Below are 13969 nucleotides of genomic sequence, written 5' to 3'. Positions count from 1 at the left end.
AAATTACAAAAAATTTAGAGAATCTTGAAAAGGAGAATTTAACGAGGTTAAAGAAAGAGGTATTAGAGAAATTGGAGAAATATAAAAGATTAAATTTATCTTGGTTTGGAAGAATAGCCTTAATAAAAATGAAGATTTTAACTAAAATTAATTTTGTGTTTAGGATGTTACCAATAAAAATATCAGAAACTGAGATAAAAAGCTGGCAAAATATTATTAATAAATATTGTAATGGAGAAAAGAGAGCAAGAGTGAATAAAAATAATTGGTATCTAAGCCAAAAAAAGGGTGGATTGGGTCTCCCAAATATAAAATTATACTACGCAGCAAATAGATTAAGACATATTGTAGAAGCAATTATAGGAGTAGGAGATTTATATTGGATGGAAGAAAAAACTATAAGTAATGTAGAGATGAGTTTGGATAATGTCTTTTTTAAAGATGGAGGGAGAAAGTGGGTTGGAAGTATAGATAATCCACTCCTGAGGACTCAATGGGAAATTTGGAGTAAATTTAAAGGGAAGCTGCTTCCGAGCAACTCTGCCTTAGCACCGATAATAATGTTAAAGAATTTCCCAGAGGATCTGAAGGGTAGATTATGTAAAATATTAAAAGAGAAAAGTAAAATGAAACTAAAGGATTGGTTAAGAGATATAAAAACAAGAGAGGATATGGAAAAATTGTTAAAGGAGAAAAAATTATCTTGGTTAGAATATGGGCAATTAGAACAATGGAATAAAAAGTGGATTAAAGATAATAGAGTTTGCAGAAAGATGACGAAGTTTGAAGAGTTAATAGCAAATAAGGAAAAAGGTAAAGGTGGTAGTATAGTTTTAAAAGGGTTAATGAGTGAAATATATAAAATATTGTTAGAAAAGGAGTTTAGAGAGAACTCAGAGAAAATGGTATGGGAGTCAGATTTGAAGGTACAAATAGGGCGACAGAGTTGGGAGGGACTATGGAAACAAAGAGTGTTGAGAAGTTTATCAGTGAGAATAAAGGAGAACTATTTTAAAATTTTGTGGAGGTGGTACCTAACCCCGATTAGATTGAATAAGATAAATGAGCAGCATTCAGCAAATTGTTGGAGAGGTTGTGGGGAAAAAGGAACGTATTTACATACGTGGTGGCAATGCAAATATGTACAAAGATTATGGAAGATGGTGTTTTCAGAAATTGAAGAAATAGTGGGAATGAAAATAGAACAAACGCCAAAGATTGCATTGCTGTCACTATTTGAAGATATAAAGTGTGGAAAAGAAACTATAGAGCTGATATCGAGTTTGCTGGTTGCAGCGCGATTGATGGTAGCTAGGAACTGGAAGATTCAAGGGGAATATTCTATTGAAGAATGGTACAAAGAAGTATGGGATATAGCCATTAATGATAAACTGACATGTAATATTAAGTGGAGAAAAGGCGTAACTAAAATAAATGAGTTTGAAGGAATCTGGAAACAGTTCCTAATATTCGTGTTTACTAAGGGAAGTGGGAAACCGCCAGCAGAAGAAACGATCAGATTTTGGACTCAGGAATAGATCCCGAGGTGGGGGGTGCACGTTTATGTTAAGAATGATGATGTTGTAGTAGGATAATGTATGGGTAATACTTATTCAACATATATGTACTCAACATTTATTCAATATGTATGTAGCAGTTGTTTGATGTTTTTCTTTTTATTATTATTATTATTATTGTAATGTTGTATGTTTATATAGTGTAGAAAACAAATAAAAATTATTAAAAAAAAAAAGTCCTCATCTAGAGTATTGCGTTGTAGGGGAAATTGTTATCCCTCTCTGGCACACATTCAGTATTGGCATACCATGCTGAGATGTGCTAGAACACAAGGATAACACTTTTAAGATAAAGCCTTGCTAAGAAACGTCTTGGCACTTGCTGGCCATGCCTTGGAATGTGCTGACGCAAGAACCACAGAATACAATACAGTATTGTAGGCACTATGCTATGATCACGTATTTCCTTAACCCTTATATAGTATATTCATGCTGAACATACACTAACCAACACCTCCTGTGCACCCCCTGTGCACGAGGTAATCATGCATTTAACATGCTGTACTTAACAACCAATCATAGCTTGTATACAAGAAATGTAACCACTTAGTTCTTAATAAAAACCAGGACGGGGCCGCCTGTTTGGGATGCCTCATCTTCATGCAGTTGGACTCCTTGCCAGTTATTTACCACATCTGGTGACCCCGACGTGATCGGATCCAGGAAGCCCCCTGCTCATCGGCTGGAATAGCCTTGGTGCACCTCAGCGTTACTACGCTCCCTTATCGTGAGTATGGGGGGGGGGGGGGAATTGTCAGCTCCGCAGAAGCTTCATGCACAAGAGCTACATAAAATCTATACACTGAACCACGAGCTCCCATACAGCACTTGTTGCTGTGGCAGCGATGCAAAGATGCGCTGGAGAAGGTAGGAACCGAGGCATCCTCCAGCTCTTTATCTTTTATCACTCCCATTTCTCAAACATCACTCCCATATCCCCAGTAATTGCCTCCTGCATCAGCTTCACAGCTGAGAGGAGAAGAAGCAAATAGTGAAGTGTTGCCAAAACTTAGTAAAGTCCGTGAGGCTTTTGAAGAGGAAAGGAACATTAACCTCGGATGAGCTGTTTGAAGGTCTTAACAACTTTCCTTCAGCTTATCCTATAACCTCACATCAAAATGACCAAGGACAGGTAGTTGTCAATTGGACATCATTGCCTTATTCAGTACTTAGAGAATTGAATAAAGCTATTCAAGAGACAGGCATACGCTCGACTTATGCCCAAGGCATGGTGGAGAGTATTGGCAATGGATACACTATGCTTCCTCAGGATTGGAAAGATTTATTTCGCATGATCCTAAGTCCAGCCCAATATGTACTTTGGGACAGTGAATATAGAAAGGAGTCGCTCCATATAGCCCTTAGCTCTAATGGAGTGATAACAGCAGAGCAGTTGTATGGCAGTGGACAGTTTGCAGGGATAGAGGCGCAGGCGCAACTACCTATGCCTACCTTTCAAGCCATTAACCGCTGCATCCTGAAAGCATTTCAAAGGGTGCCAGTGTCTGGAAAACCTTCAAAATCCTTTACTATCACACGCCAAGGACCTAGTGAGCCTTACCATCAATTTATAGACAGGTTAAAGGAAGCCTTGCAGAGACAAATTGACAATGAGGAGCTATTAATTGGCTCAGACCTTACTGCAAGCTCACAACTGATGAACTTTCACCTTTGTTTGCCGCCCTAAAACAAGGTAAACACCCAGCTGATAAAATTTCTTTAGCCACTAATCAACTGCACGTTTTGTCCTTAGTAAATGAACGTTTAAAAGAAATTTGGGTAGATCGCCAGGTGTTAGATCAACCTTGTCAAGTTCTTATACTTACAGGGTTAAGTCAACCATATGCAGTCATTACACAGACACGAATTGAAACCTGTGACATTCAGTTCAAGAGTAGACCTTACAACACTAAGACCTGCAATCGTCACACACACATACTTGAATGGCTGTATCTCAGTCATAGCCCTAGCTGTACAATCTCTACAAAACCAGTTATGTATGCCAATCTGATGATTAAAGCTCGAGAGCGTACAAGAGCACTTTTAGCCCAAGATCCAGAAACTCTGATAGTTCCCATGCCTCTTCAGATGTGGGAACGATCAGTGTCATTTTCTGAAGAATTGCAAGCTGCCTTAGCAGGCTTTGTAGGACAAGTTACATATCATATTCCTTCTGATCCTCGACTGCAATGTTTAAATCAATTGTCTGTTAAAATCAAGCCTTTACAAAATGACTTCCCTATTAAGGAAGCCCTTACTGTTTACACTGATGGAAGCCCAAAGAGAGGAGTAGTGGCCTGGAAACAGGAAGATCAGTGGAAAACCATGTTCACACTGCCCCAGAAATCACCTCAAAGAGCTGAACTAGCTGCAGTTATTTTGGCCTTCCGCACATTTCCTCAAGCACTAAACCTAATAACAGACAGTTTATATGTTAACAATGTAGTACGTGGTCTTCCAAGAAGTTATGTAACCCCAGTCATAGATAAGAACCTTTTAGGTCTCTTTATAACCTTGCAGACTCTGTTGGCTCACCGCACCAATGAATATTATATTGCTCACATTCGTAGTCATCAACCCTTCCCCGGAGAGATCTCCACTGGTAATCAAGTGGCTGATCAATCCCTTCGAGCTCTAACTGTGCAAAAATTGACTCCATGAGAAAGCCATGCGTTTCATCATCAAAATGCTAAAGCCTTAGCAAAACAGTTTCAATTACCATTGGATCAGGCACGTGCCATTATCCAATCATGCCCACAGTGCACAAAAGTACATTCAGCCCCTGATATAGGTGTCAATCCTCGCGGCACAGTAGCCAATGAGCTATGGCAAATGGATGTTACTCATTTTAGTCCTTTCACTCCATGGAAATACCTTCATGTGTCAGTTGACACTTACTCAGGATATATTTGGGTCACATGTCAAAAAGGAGAAAAAACAAAACATGTTATTAATCATTGCATTAGAAGTTTTTCAGTAGTGGGAATACCTTCTGCCTTAAAAACAGATAATGGACCTGCTTATTGCAGTACTTCTTTTGCACAGTTTTGTGAAACCTGGCAGGTTACACATACTTTTGGCATTCCATATAATTCCACTGGTCAAGCTATTGTGGAACGCACCAACCGCACCTTGAAAGAGCATTTACACAAACAAAAACAAAAAGCAGGGATCCCCATTGGTTTGGGCTCCCGCCAGGAATGGCTGGCAAAAGTGTTGTTCACTATTAACCATTTGAATGTTCTCCTACCAACTAATACTACTATTACAACATTTCCAAATGCATACCCCTTTGCCGCAGCCGCTGGTCACGTACCGGCAGCTACCTAATCCTGTCTGGCACGGCCCTGTCCCCTTGATCACTTGGGGTCGGGGTTATGCTGCTGTACTTACTCCAACAGGACCAGTGTGGGTTCCAGCACGGTGTGTGAAACCCTGGAAAGAGCATGTCGTGGCATCAAGGATTGACCAACCCGATTCCAGAATTCTCCCTACAACTCCAGGAGGAACCCCTGAAAGCACGTGGCAGGGCGCCCGTCCAAAAACATAAACCAACATGGGGAGAGATAAAGGCATTATCTTTCCAAGTTCAAAAGTTATTGGAGCAACAGCATGTTGATCCAACTCCAGAGAATTTTCTAGTTGCTACATTTGCTTGCTTAAATGCTAATTCTTTGCTGACAATAATTCTGTTATTTAGCTGTATAACTTGTCCAGTTATAAGCACTCCACTACATGATAGAATGCAGTACAATGTATGGATAAAGTTAGCAAAAATAGTAAACACCACTGATTTCTGTCTTACTGATACTCCAGATATGCATGGATTACTTAGTACATGTCTCATTCCCATATGCAAAGCTCCTGGTTCTCTTGGTAATGTTACTGGGTTGAGTAAATTTCTGAACTTTAGTGAAATTCATTATCATACCATGGCCCAATGGGGAATTGCTACATACCAGTTACCCCAAGATGCTATACAGTTATACACCCCATATGTTGTAAACCACAAGAATAACACATGTGCTAGAATGGTAAATTGCTCTATTCACCGTCCACTAAAAGGTTGTTTGTCCCCAGGACCTTCTCTGTGGAATTGTTCAAAGATAGAAAATGTAACAAGTAACTATAGACACATTATATTGCCAATTGGTTGGTTTTTCACATGTGGGTCTCGTACTTATAATTATGTACCAGCTAATATAACATTAACACATTGTTGTCTTAGTCGCTTGACAGTGATTTTACCACCTCGGCCTACTAAAAGCACTCGACAGAAAAGAGAGACTGAGACTAAGAATGCCGTTTGTGATGGAAATATTACTGTTCTGAGTCCAGCAGAATATATTTCCCTGGCTATGAGCCTTGTCGGGGTTCCTGGACTGGCTGTGGGAAATGCCAAACAACTTGGGCATCTGGCATGTTTACTAGCAAAGACAATTAACAGTACTTCCATTGCTATTGGACTTTTGATTCAAGAACAACAGGATTTACGCCATGCTATACTGGACAATCGAGCTGCAATAGACTTTTTGTTGTTACAAACACATCTTGGCTGCGAAGCTGTAGAAAATATGTGCTGTTTCAATCTCACAGACAATAGTAACCAAATTCAACACCAACTGGACTTACTTAAAACATATGCACATGCAGTTAAACAAGATATTGCACCTGAGTGGTGGAAGTTTTTGTGGTCCTGGTTTCCAACAGGATGGTTCAAAACTATATTTCAATATGCTGTATTGATTGTATTTTTATTAATCACCTTCTGCTGTTTCATACAATGTATCCCAGGATTATTGTCATGGTGTGTTCCCTCTTGCCGTCCCAAGGCTTCAAAACCAAGCAAACGCCAAATTTATTATGCTTACAAGGCTTTACAATTAAAAGAATAAAAGGGGAGATGTAGGGGAAATTGTTATCCCTCTCTTTGGCACACTTTCAGTATTGGCATACCATGCTGAGATGTGTTGGAACACAGGATAACACTTTTAAGATAAAGCCTTGCTAAGAAACATCTTGGCACTTGCTGGTCATGCCTTGGAATGTGCTGACGCAAGAACCACAGAATACAATACAGTATTGAAGGCACTATGCTATGATCACGTATTTCCTTAACCCTTATATGGTATATTCATGCTGAACATACACTAACCAACACGTTCTGTTCACGAGGTAATCATGCATTTAACATGCTGTACTTAACAACCAATCATAGCTTGTACACAAGAAATGTAACCACTTAGTTCTTAATAAAAACCAGGACGGGGCCGCCTGTTTGGGATGCCTCATCTTCATGCAGTTGGACTCCTTGCCATTTATTACTACTACAGAGAGAGAGAGAGAGAGAGAAAGAAAGAGAGAGAGAGAGGGAGAGAGAGAGAGTCCAGCAGGAGCAGGCCCCGATGTTACTTCTGCCTGCTCCTGTCCCCTCGGTCCTTCTTCTTCCCCACAGGGCCAAGATGGCAGTTTGCCCTGTGGGGGTGGGGGAAGAGTCCAGCAAGAGCAGGCCCCGATGTTACTTCTGCCTGCTCCTGTTCCCTCGGTCCTTCTAATGAACATTTCAAACCTTCAACCACCATATTTTCCCATTTTATCATAGTCTTTTACCTACTCATCCTCCGTCTCGTACTTTAATAAAAGTTTATGCATCTTTGAGATAACATATTCATCATTTGTACATAACTTCATTTCAAATTCAGATTTTGATTGCTCAAACCCACTATTCTTTTGTCTATTTTAAACCTTTCCATGGCTTTTGCACAAGGAAACCTAATTAGTACATACCAAAACACGTACGACCATCTTTCAGCAGTTCCTCCCTTGATTTTAACTGAGATTCATCTTGTGACATTTGTAATACATCATTATATGTCAACCATTTAGGCATATTTGTCAATTCCCTTCTATAAATAGCCCCCTGGGCCGATACCCAAAGTGGTATTTTATGACAGAACCTTGATTTACATTATTATTAAATTCTACATTAACCTTGGCTTTATCATACCACAAGTAGCTATGCCATCCAAATCTCAATTCGTATCCTTCCAGTTCCAACAGTCTCCTATTTTTCATCAACACCCAATCTTTCATCCACATTAAACAGCAGCCCGAGAAATACACTTTGAGGTCCGGTAGGCCCAGCCCTCATCTTTCTTTTGCATCCTGCAATATTTTAATTTTAACTCTTGGTTTTTTTGCTTGCCTTTTAAACTTACATCTCTCTCTCTGTCACTGCTCAAATGGTAAATTCAATGTTACAATGGGTATTGTTTGAAACAAAAATAACATTCTAGGCAAAGCATTTATTTTAATTGTTGCAATTCTCCCCAAAAGTGACATTTGAACCTTTTCCCATCTTGCAAAACCTTTAACTTCATTCCAAACCTTAACATAATTATTATGAAATAACATAAAATTAATGTTTGTCAAAAATAGTTCCCAAATAAGCTTGGCCACAGCATAAAGAACTTGATCAGGAGGGCTTTAAACTGAATCTTATGGGGCTGGGAGACGTAAACTTCAAGGCGACAATAGAAGAAGGCCCATGCATCATAACGCAGAGAACAGCTCCAATAGTGCCCCAAAATATTGTCCAAAACAATATAGGAACAAAGCCAGACTATAAAGCACATGGTCTTCGATGCCTATATGCTAATGCACAGAGTGTGGGAAACAAATTGAACGAACTTGAACTTTTATTACATGAAGGCAAATACGACATGATAGGTATAACTGAAACTTGGTGGGATGACTCCCATGACTGGAATATAGCAATTGAAGAATGTAACTCATTCAAAAAGAGCAGAGAAATCGAAAGGGAGGCGGAGTTGCACTATATGTTAAAAATACCTATCCCTGCACAGAAATACAGGCGGATCAGACTGGGAGCCCAATCGAGAGCATCTGGGTTAAAAGAAATGTGGTGAGGACTAAAAAGAAAATTATAATTGGAGTCTACTACTGATCACCCAATCAAGGAGAAGACAAGGACTAAACTTTTGAGAAACAAATTGCCAGTGTTTCAAGGAAGTGTGATGTAGTAGTGATGGGGGACTTCAATTACCCTGATATCTTTTGGGAGACAAATACTTCCAAAAGTGTGGGTGATCACTTCCTCCTAGAGAAAGTGGAGGAAGAAACTAGAGGATCCGCAATCCTTGACTTGATATTGATCAATAGGGATGACTTAGTGGATAAAGTAGCAGTTACGGGAACTCTGGGGGAAAAGTGATCACCTCGTACTTGAATTCTTGATTATAAAGGAGACAAAAGCTGAGTGTAGCTGTACACATACTCTGGACTTTAGGAAAGCTGATTTTAATAAACTCAGAACTATGATAAGCAAGGTCCCATGGCAAGTGACCCTAACGAAAAAAGGAGTCCAAGATGGGTGGGAGTATTTTAAAAAAGAAATTTTAACAGCAGAATTTCAAACCATTCCAACAAGGAAAAAAAGATAGAAGACAGCAGAAGAAACCAACGTGGCTCCACAAAAATCTTAGGGATGATCTGAAAACAAAAAAGGGATACATACAGGAAGTGTAAAGAAGGCCAGGCTACAAAAGAAGAGTATAGACAGGTGACACAGAAGTGCCAAAATGGCGTCAGGAAGGCTAAAGCTGAAAATGAGCAGAGATTAGTGAGGGATGCAAAAAGCAATAAAAAGGCTTTCTTCAGATACATGAATAGTAAAACACACAGGAAAGAAATGATGGTTCAACTGCTTGACGAGGATGGGTAATTGATAACAGATGACAAAGAAAAGCCTGAAGTGCTGAATTCCTACTTTGGCTCAGTCTTTTCCCAAAAGCGGGTCTATGACCCCTCTAGAGAAAGTGAAGCACAAGTTCAAGGGGCAGGATTGCAGTCTGAGATTGATAAACAAATGGTCAAGGAACACCCAATTTCCTTGAATGAGATCAAATCTACAGGGCCTGATGAACTTCATCCTAGAGAAATGAAGATGCTAGCGGAAGAACTCTCAGAACCACCGTCTATTATCTTGCGAAATCATGGAAGACGGGTGAGGGGCCATATGTCTGGAGGAGGGCTAACGTTGTCCCTTCTTCAAACAGGGCAAAAAGGAGGAACCTGGGAAAAGAAAGGCCAGTCAGTCTGACATCCATCCCTGGGAAAATTCTGGAGCAGATTCTAAAGAAGTTAATCTGTAAGCACCTTGAAAACAATGCAATAATTACTAGAAGCCAACAGGGATTTGTCAAGAACAAATCCTGTCAGACTAATCTGATCTTATTGGTTGATCGGGTAACCTCCCTTGTGGACTGTAGGAATGCTGTGGATGTCATATATCTTGACTTCAGCAAAGTTTTTGACAAAGTGCCCCATGATATTCCGATAAACAAAAGAGATAAAAGTGGGCTAGATGGAACAACTATTAGGTGGATACAGAGTTGGCTACAGACTCAGACTCAAAGAATGCTTATCAACAGTACCTTCTCAATCTGAGGGGAGGTAAGGAGTGGGGTACCGCAGGGATCAGTCCTGGGCCCAGTGCTCTTCAACATTTTTATTAAATGTTGAAGAAGGTACAGGGAACACTTATCAAGTTTACACATGACACAAAATTGGGTGGGATAGCTAATACCCTGGAAGACAGAAACAAACTTCAAAGTGATCTTGATAGGCTGGAGTGCTGATATGAAAACAACAGAATGAAATTTAATAGGGATTAATGCCAACTTATACACCTAGGAAAAGGAAACCAAATGCACATTTACAAGACAGGGGATATGTGACTCAGCAATACTACAAACAAGAACCACCTTGGAATTGTTCTAGATCACAAGCTGAATATGAGCCAACACTGTGAAATGGCTGCAAAAATAGCAAATGCTATTTTGGGCTGCTTTAATAGAATTCTTTGATGCTGCTTAAGGTGTGAGCTCAGAGCAAAGATCTTCCGACACTCAAAGCATTTCTAGGGTTTCTCCCCAGTGTGAATTCTTTGATGCTGCTTAAGGACTTTGCTCCAAGCAAAGCTCTTCCCGCATCCTAAGCATTTATAGGGCTTCTCCCCAGTGTGAATTCTTTTATGCAGCTTTAGGCTGCTGCTCTGAGCAAAGCTCTTCCCGCACTCAAAGCATTTATAGGGCTTCTCCCCAGTGTGAATTCTTTGATGCTGCTTAAGGTTTGAGCTCACAACAAAGCTCTTCCCGCATTCTAAGCATTTATAGGGCTTCTCCCCAGTGTGAATTCTTTGATGACTCTTAAGTTGTATACCATGAGCAAAGCTCTTCCCGCATTCTAAGCATTTATAGGGCTTCTCCAAAGAGTGAATTCTTTGATGCAGCTTAAGGCTTGTGCTGTGAGCAAAGCTCTTCCCGCACTCAAAGCATTTATAGGGCTTCTCCCCAGTGTGAATTCTTTGATGCAGCTTAAGTTTGCTGCTCTGAGCAAAGCTCTTCCCGCACTCAAAGCATTTATAGGGCTTCTCCCCAGTGTGAATTCTTTGATGCAGCTTAAGTCTGCTGCTCTGAGCAAAGCTCTTCCCGCACTCAAAGCATTTATAGGGCTTCTCCCCAGTGTGAATTCTTTGATGCCTCTTAAGTTGTCTACCATGAGCAAAGCTCTTCCCGCACTCAAAGCATTTATGGGGCTTCTTCCCAGTGTGAATTCCTTGATGCAGCTTAAGGCTGCTGCTCTGAGCAAAGCTCTTCCCGCACTCAAAGCATTTATAGGGCTTCTCCCCAGTGTGAATTCTTTGATGATGCTTAAGGTTTGTGCTCCGAGCAAAGCTCTTCCCGCATTCTAAGCATTTATAGGGCTTCTCCCCAGTGTGAATTCTTTGATGCTGCTTTAGGTTTGAGCGCCGAACAAAGGTCTGCCCACACTCAAAGCATTTATAGGGCTTCTCCCCAGTGTGAATTATTTGATGCAGATTAAGGTAGCTGCTCTGAGCAAAGCTGTTTCCACACTCAAAGCATTTATAGGGCTTCTCCCCAGTGTGAGTTCTTTTATGCTGCTTAAGTTTGATGCTTTCAGAAAAGCTCTTCCCGCACTCAAAGCATTTATAGGGCTTCTCCCCAGTGTGAATTGTTTGATGCCGCTTAAGGTGTGAGCTGAGAGCAAAGCATTTCCCACACTCAAAGCATTTATAGGGCTTCTCCCCAGTGTGAATTCCTTGATGCTGCTTAAGCTGTGTGCTCCGAGCAAAGGTCTTCCTGCACTCTAAGCATTTAAAGGGCTTCTTCCCAGTGTGAATTCGTTGATGCTGCTTATGGTGTGAGCTGTGAGCAAAGCTCTTCCCACACTCTAAGCATTTATAGGGCTTCTCCCCAGTGTGGATTCGTTGATGCCGCTTAAGCTGTAAGCTGAGAGCAAAGCATTTCCCACACTCAAAGCATTTATAGGACTTCTCCCCAGAGTGAATTCCTTGATGCAGCTTAAGGCTTGTGCTGTGAGCAAAGCTCTTCCCGCACTCAAAGCATTTATAGGGCTTCTCCCTAGTGTGAATTCGTTGATGCTGCTTAAGGTGTGAGCTGAGAGCAAAGCTCTTCCCACACTCTAAGCATTTATAGGGCTTCTCCCCAGTGTGGATTCGTTGATGCCGCTTAAGGTGTGAGCTGAGAGCAAAGCATTTCCCACACTCAAAGCATTTATAGGGCTTCTCCCCAGTGTGAATTCTTTTATGCAAGTTAAGTTGTGAGTGGAAAGTGAATTGTTTTTCACACACTAGGCATTGAATGTTAGAATGAATCTTCTGAGTTTTACTCTGTTTCTTCCTTTTACGAATGTTCTTTTTACTTGGTGCTTCCAGTATTGGAGTTTCACAGACGTCTGATCCTTCCAAAGAAATAGATTCGTTTTCCCTCTTCTCTTCAGTTTCAGTTTTCCTTCTCTGGTGTGGGCCATTTTTCTTGCTCTCCCTGTGATCACCTGCAAGTATAAACACAGAAATCATCTTGTAATCTTGGAACAAAACCCACAGTTGCTGATTTGATTCACAGGATAAAAAAAAAAAATCGTTGGTGAGGCAGATCCTTCTAAACATATTAAATATCCCGATGATCAATAGAACTGAGAACTAGATTGCCATACAATCCTTTCATTTATATGGAATAGCTCATATAAAGTAGTTGAGAGAATAAATGAACAACATAAAATAAAATACACTTAAAATCTGCCATTTTCTCCTAGCTGATCATTTAACTGGGAACTGGAAAGTGGGAATTCAACCATAATGGTTATTTTCAATGTCTAGTTATATCTTAATATAAAAAGCAAGCTGTCCAGAGCTGTCTTCTGAAAAGGCTGAACTCTCCTCTCCTCCATGGAGACCATTAAGATAATATCTGTAACGTCTTCAATATTACGCAGATGCTATTATAGCAGCAAAGTAAGATGGGTTGGCAGCCATCTCTGCCACAGAGCAAGTCCATCAATGGGCTTTTCTCAATGTTTTGTCAGGTCTTCGGAGTCAATGATATTTGTATTCTGCACTGACACAAAAAAAGAAGAGCTGAAATTCCACCTTCCAGGATCTGGCAAGAAGGCAGAGAAGGCCTTACCCAGAGGAATCCATTCCTTACCCAGAGAGGCTAGGATCCCACGATTCTCCTCCATGACTTCTTTGTGCAGAGTCCTCTGGCCTGGATCCAGCAAAGCCCACTCCTCCTCTGAGAAATGCACGGCCACCTCCTCAAAGGTCACCACACCCTGAAAGAAAAAGAAGAAATGATGTTCTCTTTAAGCATTATGTAGCAATCCATGAAGACAAGGATGGTGAGGTCCTCTTTCTGAATGCCAAAGCATGTGAGTGACCTTCAAGGCCTTCCTGCCATCTTGGAGAAGAGCAAAGGCTAAAGGGGCAGGTTCTTCCAGGACCAAAGAGATGTGCAGGAGACGGAGGCCCCCAGGACTCCCCTACCTGCCCAGGCTGTGCAGAAACCGCTTCCGCTCCACCACCACACGAACGAGGCCCAGAAGGACCTCCCAGGATCAGTTCACTTCCCCTGCAGGTTGTTTTGCTCCCTGTGAGGAAGGCAAAGAAGGTGGGAAGGTGAGAAGGTAAGTTCACATTCTTAACTATTCCTATTTTCATTGTTTATTTTCAGTGTTTATTTATTTATTGCATTTCTTTACCATACCATAGCTGAAGCACTTAAAAACAATATCCAAATATTTAAAACTGCGAAAACATACAATATACACATATATATAAAACTACTATAACAAGTTTTAAAACTATGACCCTAAAAAAACAGAACCAGGCTAATTAATTACATATTGCTAATTACATATTGCTTGACCTGGCACTGAAAAGATAACAATGTCGGTGCCACGTGAACCAAATTGGGGAGATTGTTCCACAGTTGGGGGGCCACCACAGAGAAGGCCTCTCCCTTGTTGTCATCCTCCGACCTTCCATC

At 40.7% G+C, this 13969-nt stretch overlaps 1 protein-coding gene across 1 annotated transcript in view; it reads right to left on the bottom strand.

Moving 5' to 3' along the window:
- LOC134395747 (uncharacterized) overlaps window positions 1-13969 on the bottom strand; it is a gene marked incomplete at its 5' end in the record, with an annotated part of 275440 nt that overhangs the window by 132313 nt on the left and 129158 nt on the right. Inside the window, 2 exon segments of the mRNA XM_063121910.1 lie at window positions 7926-7935; window positions 10506-12166. Of these exon segments, the coding sequence (XP_062977980.1) occupies window positions 7926-7935; window positions 10506-12166 (1671 nt within the window).

This window comes from Elgaria multicarinata, chromosome 3 (genome assembly GCF_023053635.1).
Source record: "Elgaria multicarinata webbii isolate HBS135686 ecotype San Diego chromosome 3, rElgMul1.1.pri, whole genome shotgun sequence".
Classification (NCBI taxonomy): domain Eukaryota; kingdom Metazoa; phylum Chordata; class Lepidosauria; order Squamata; family Anguidae; genus Elgaria; species Elgaria multicarinata.
Note: the sequence above shows the minus strand (reverse complement) of the source record. Positions and strands in the feature narration are given on the sequence as shown.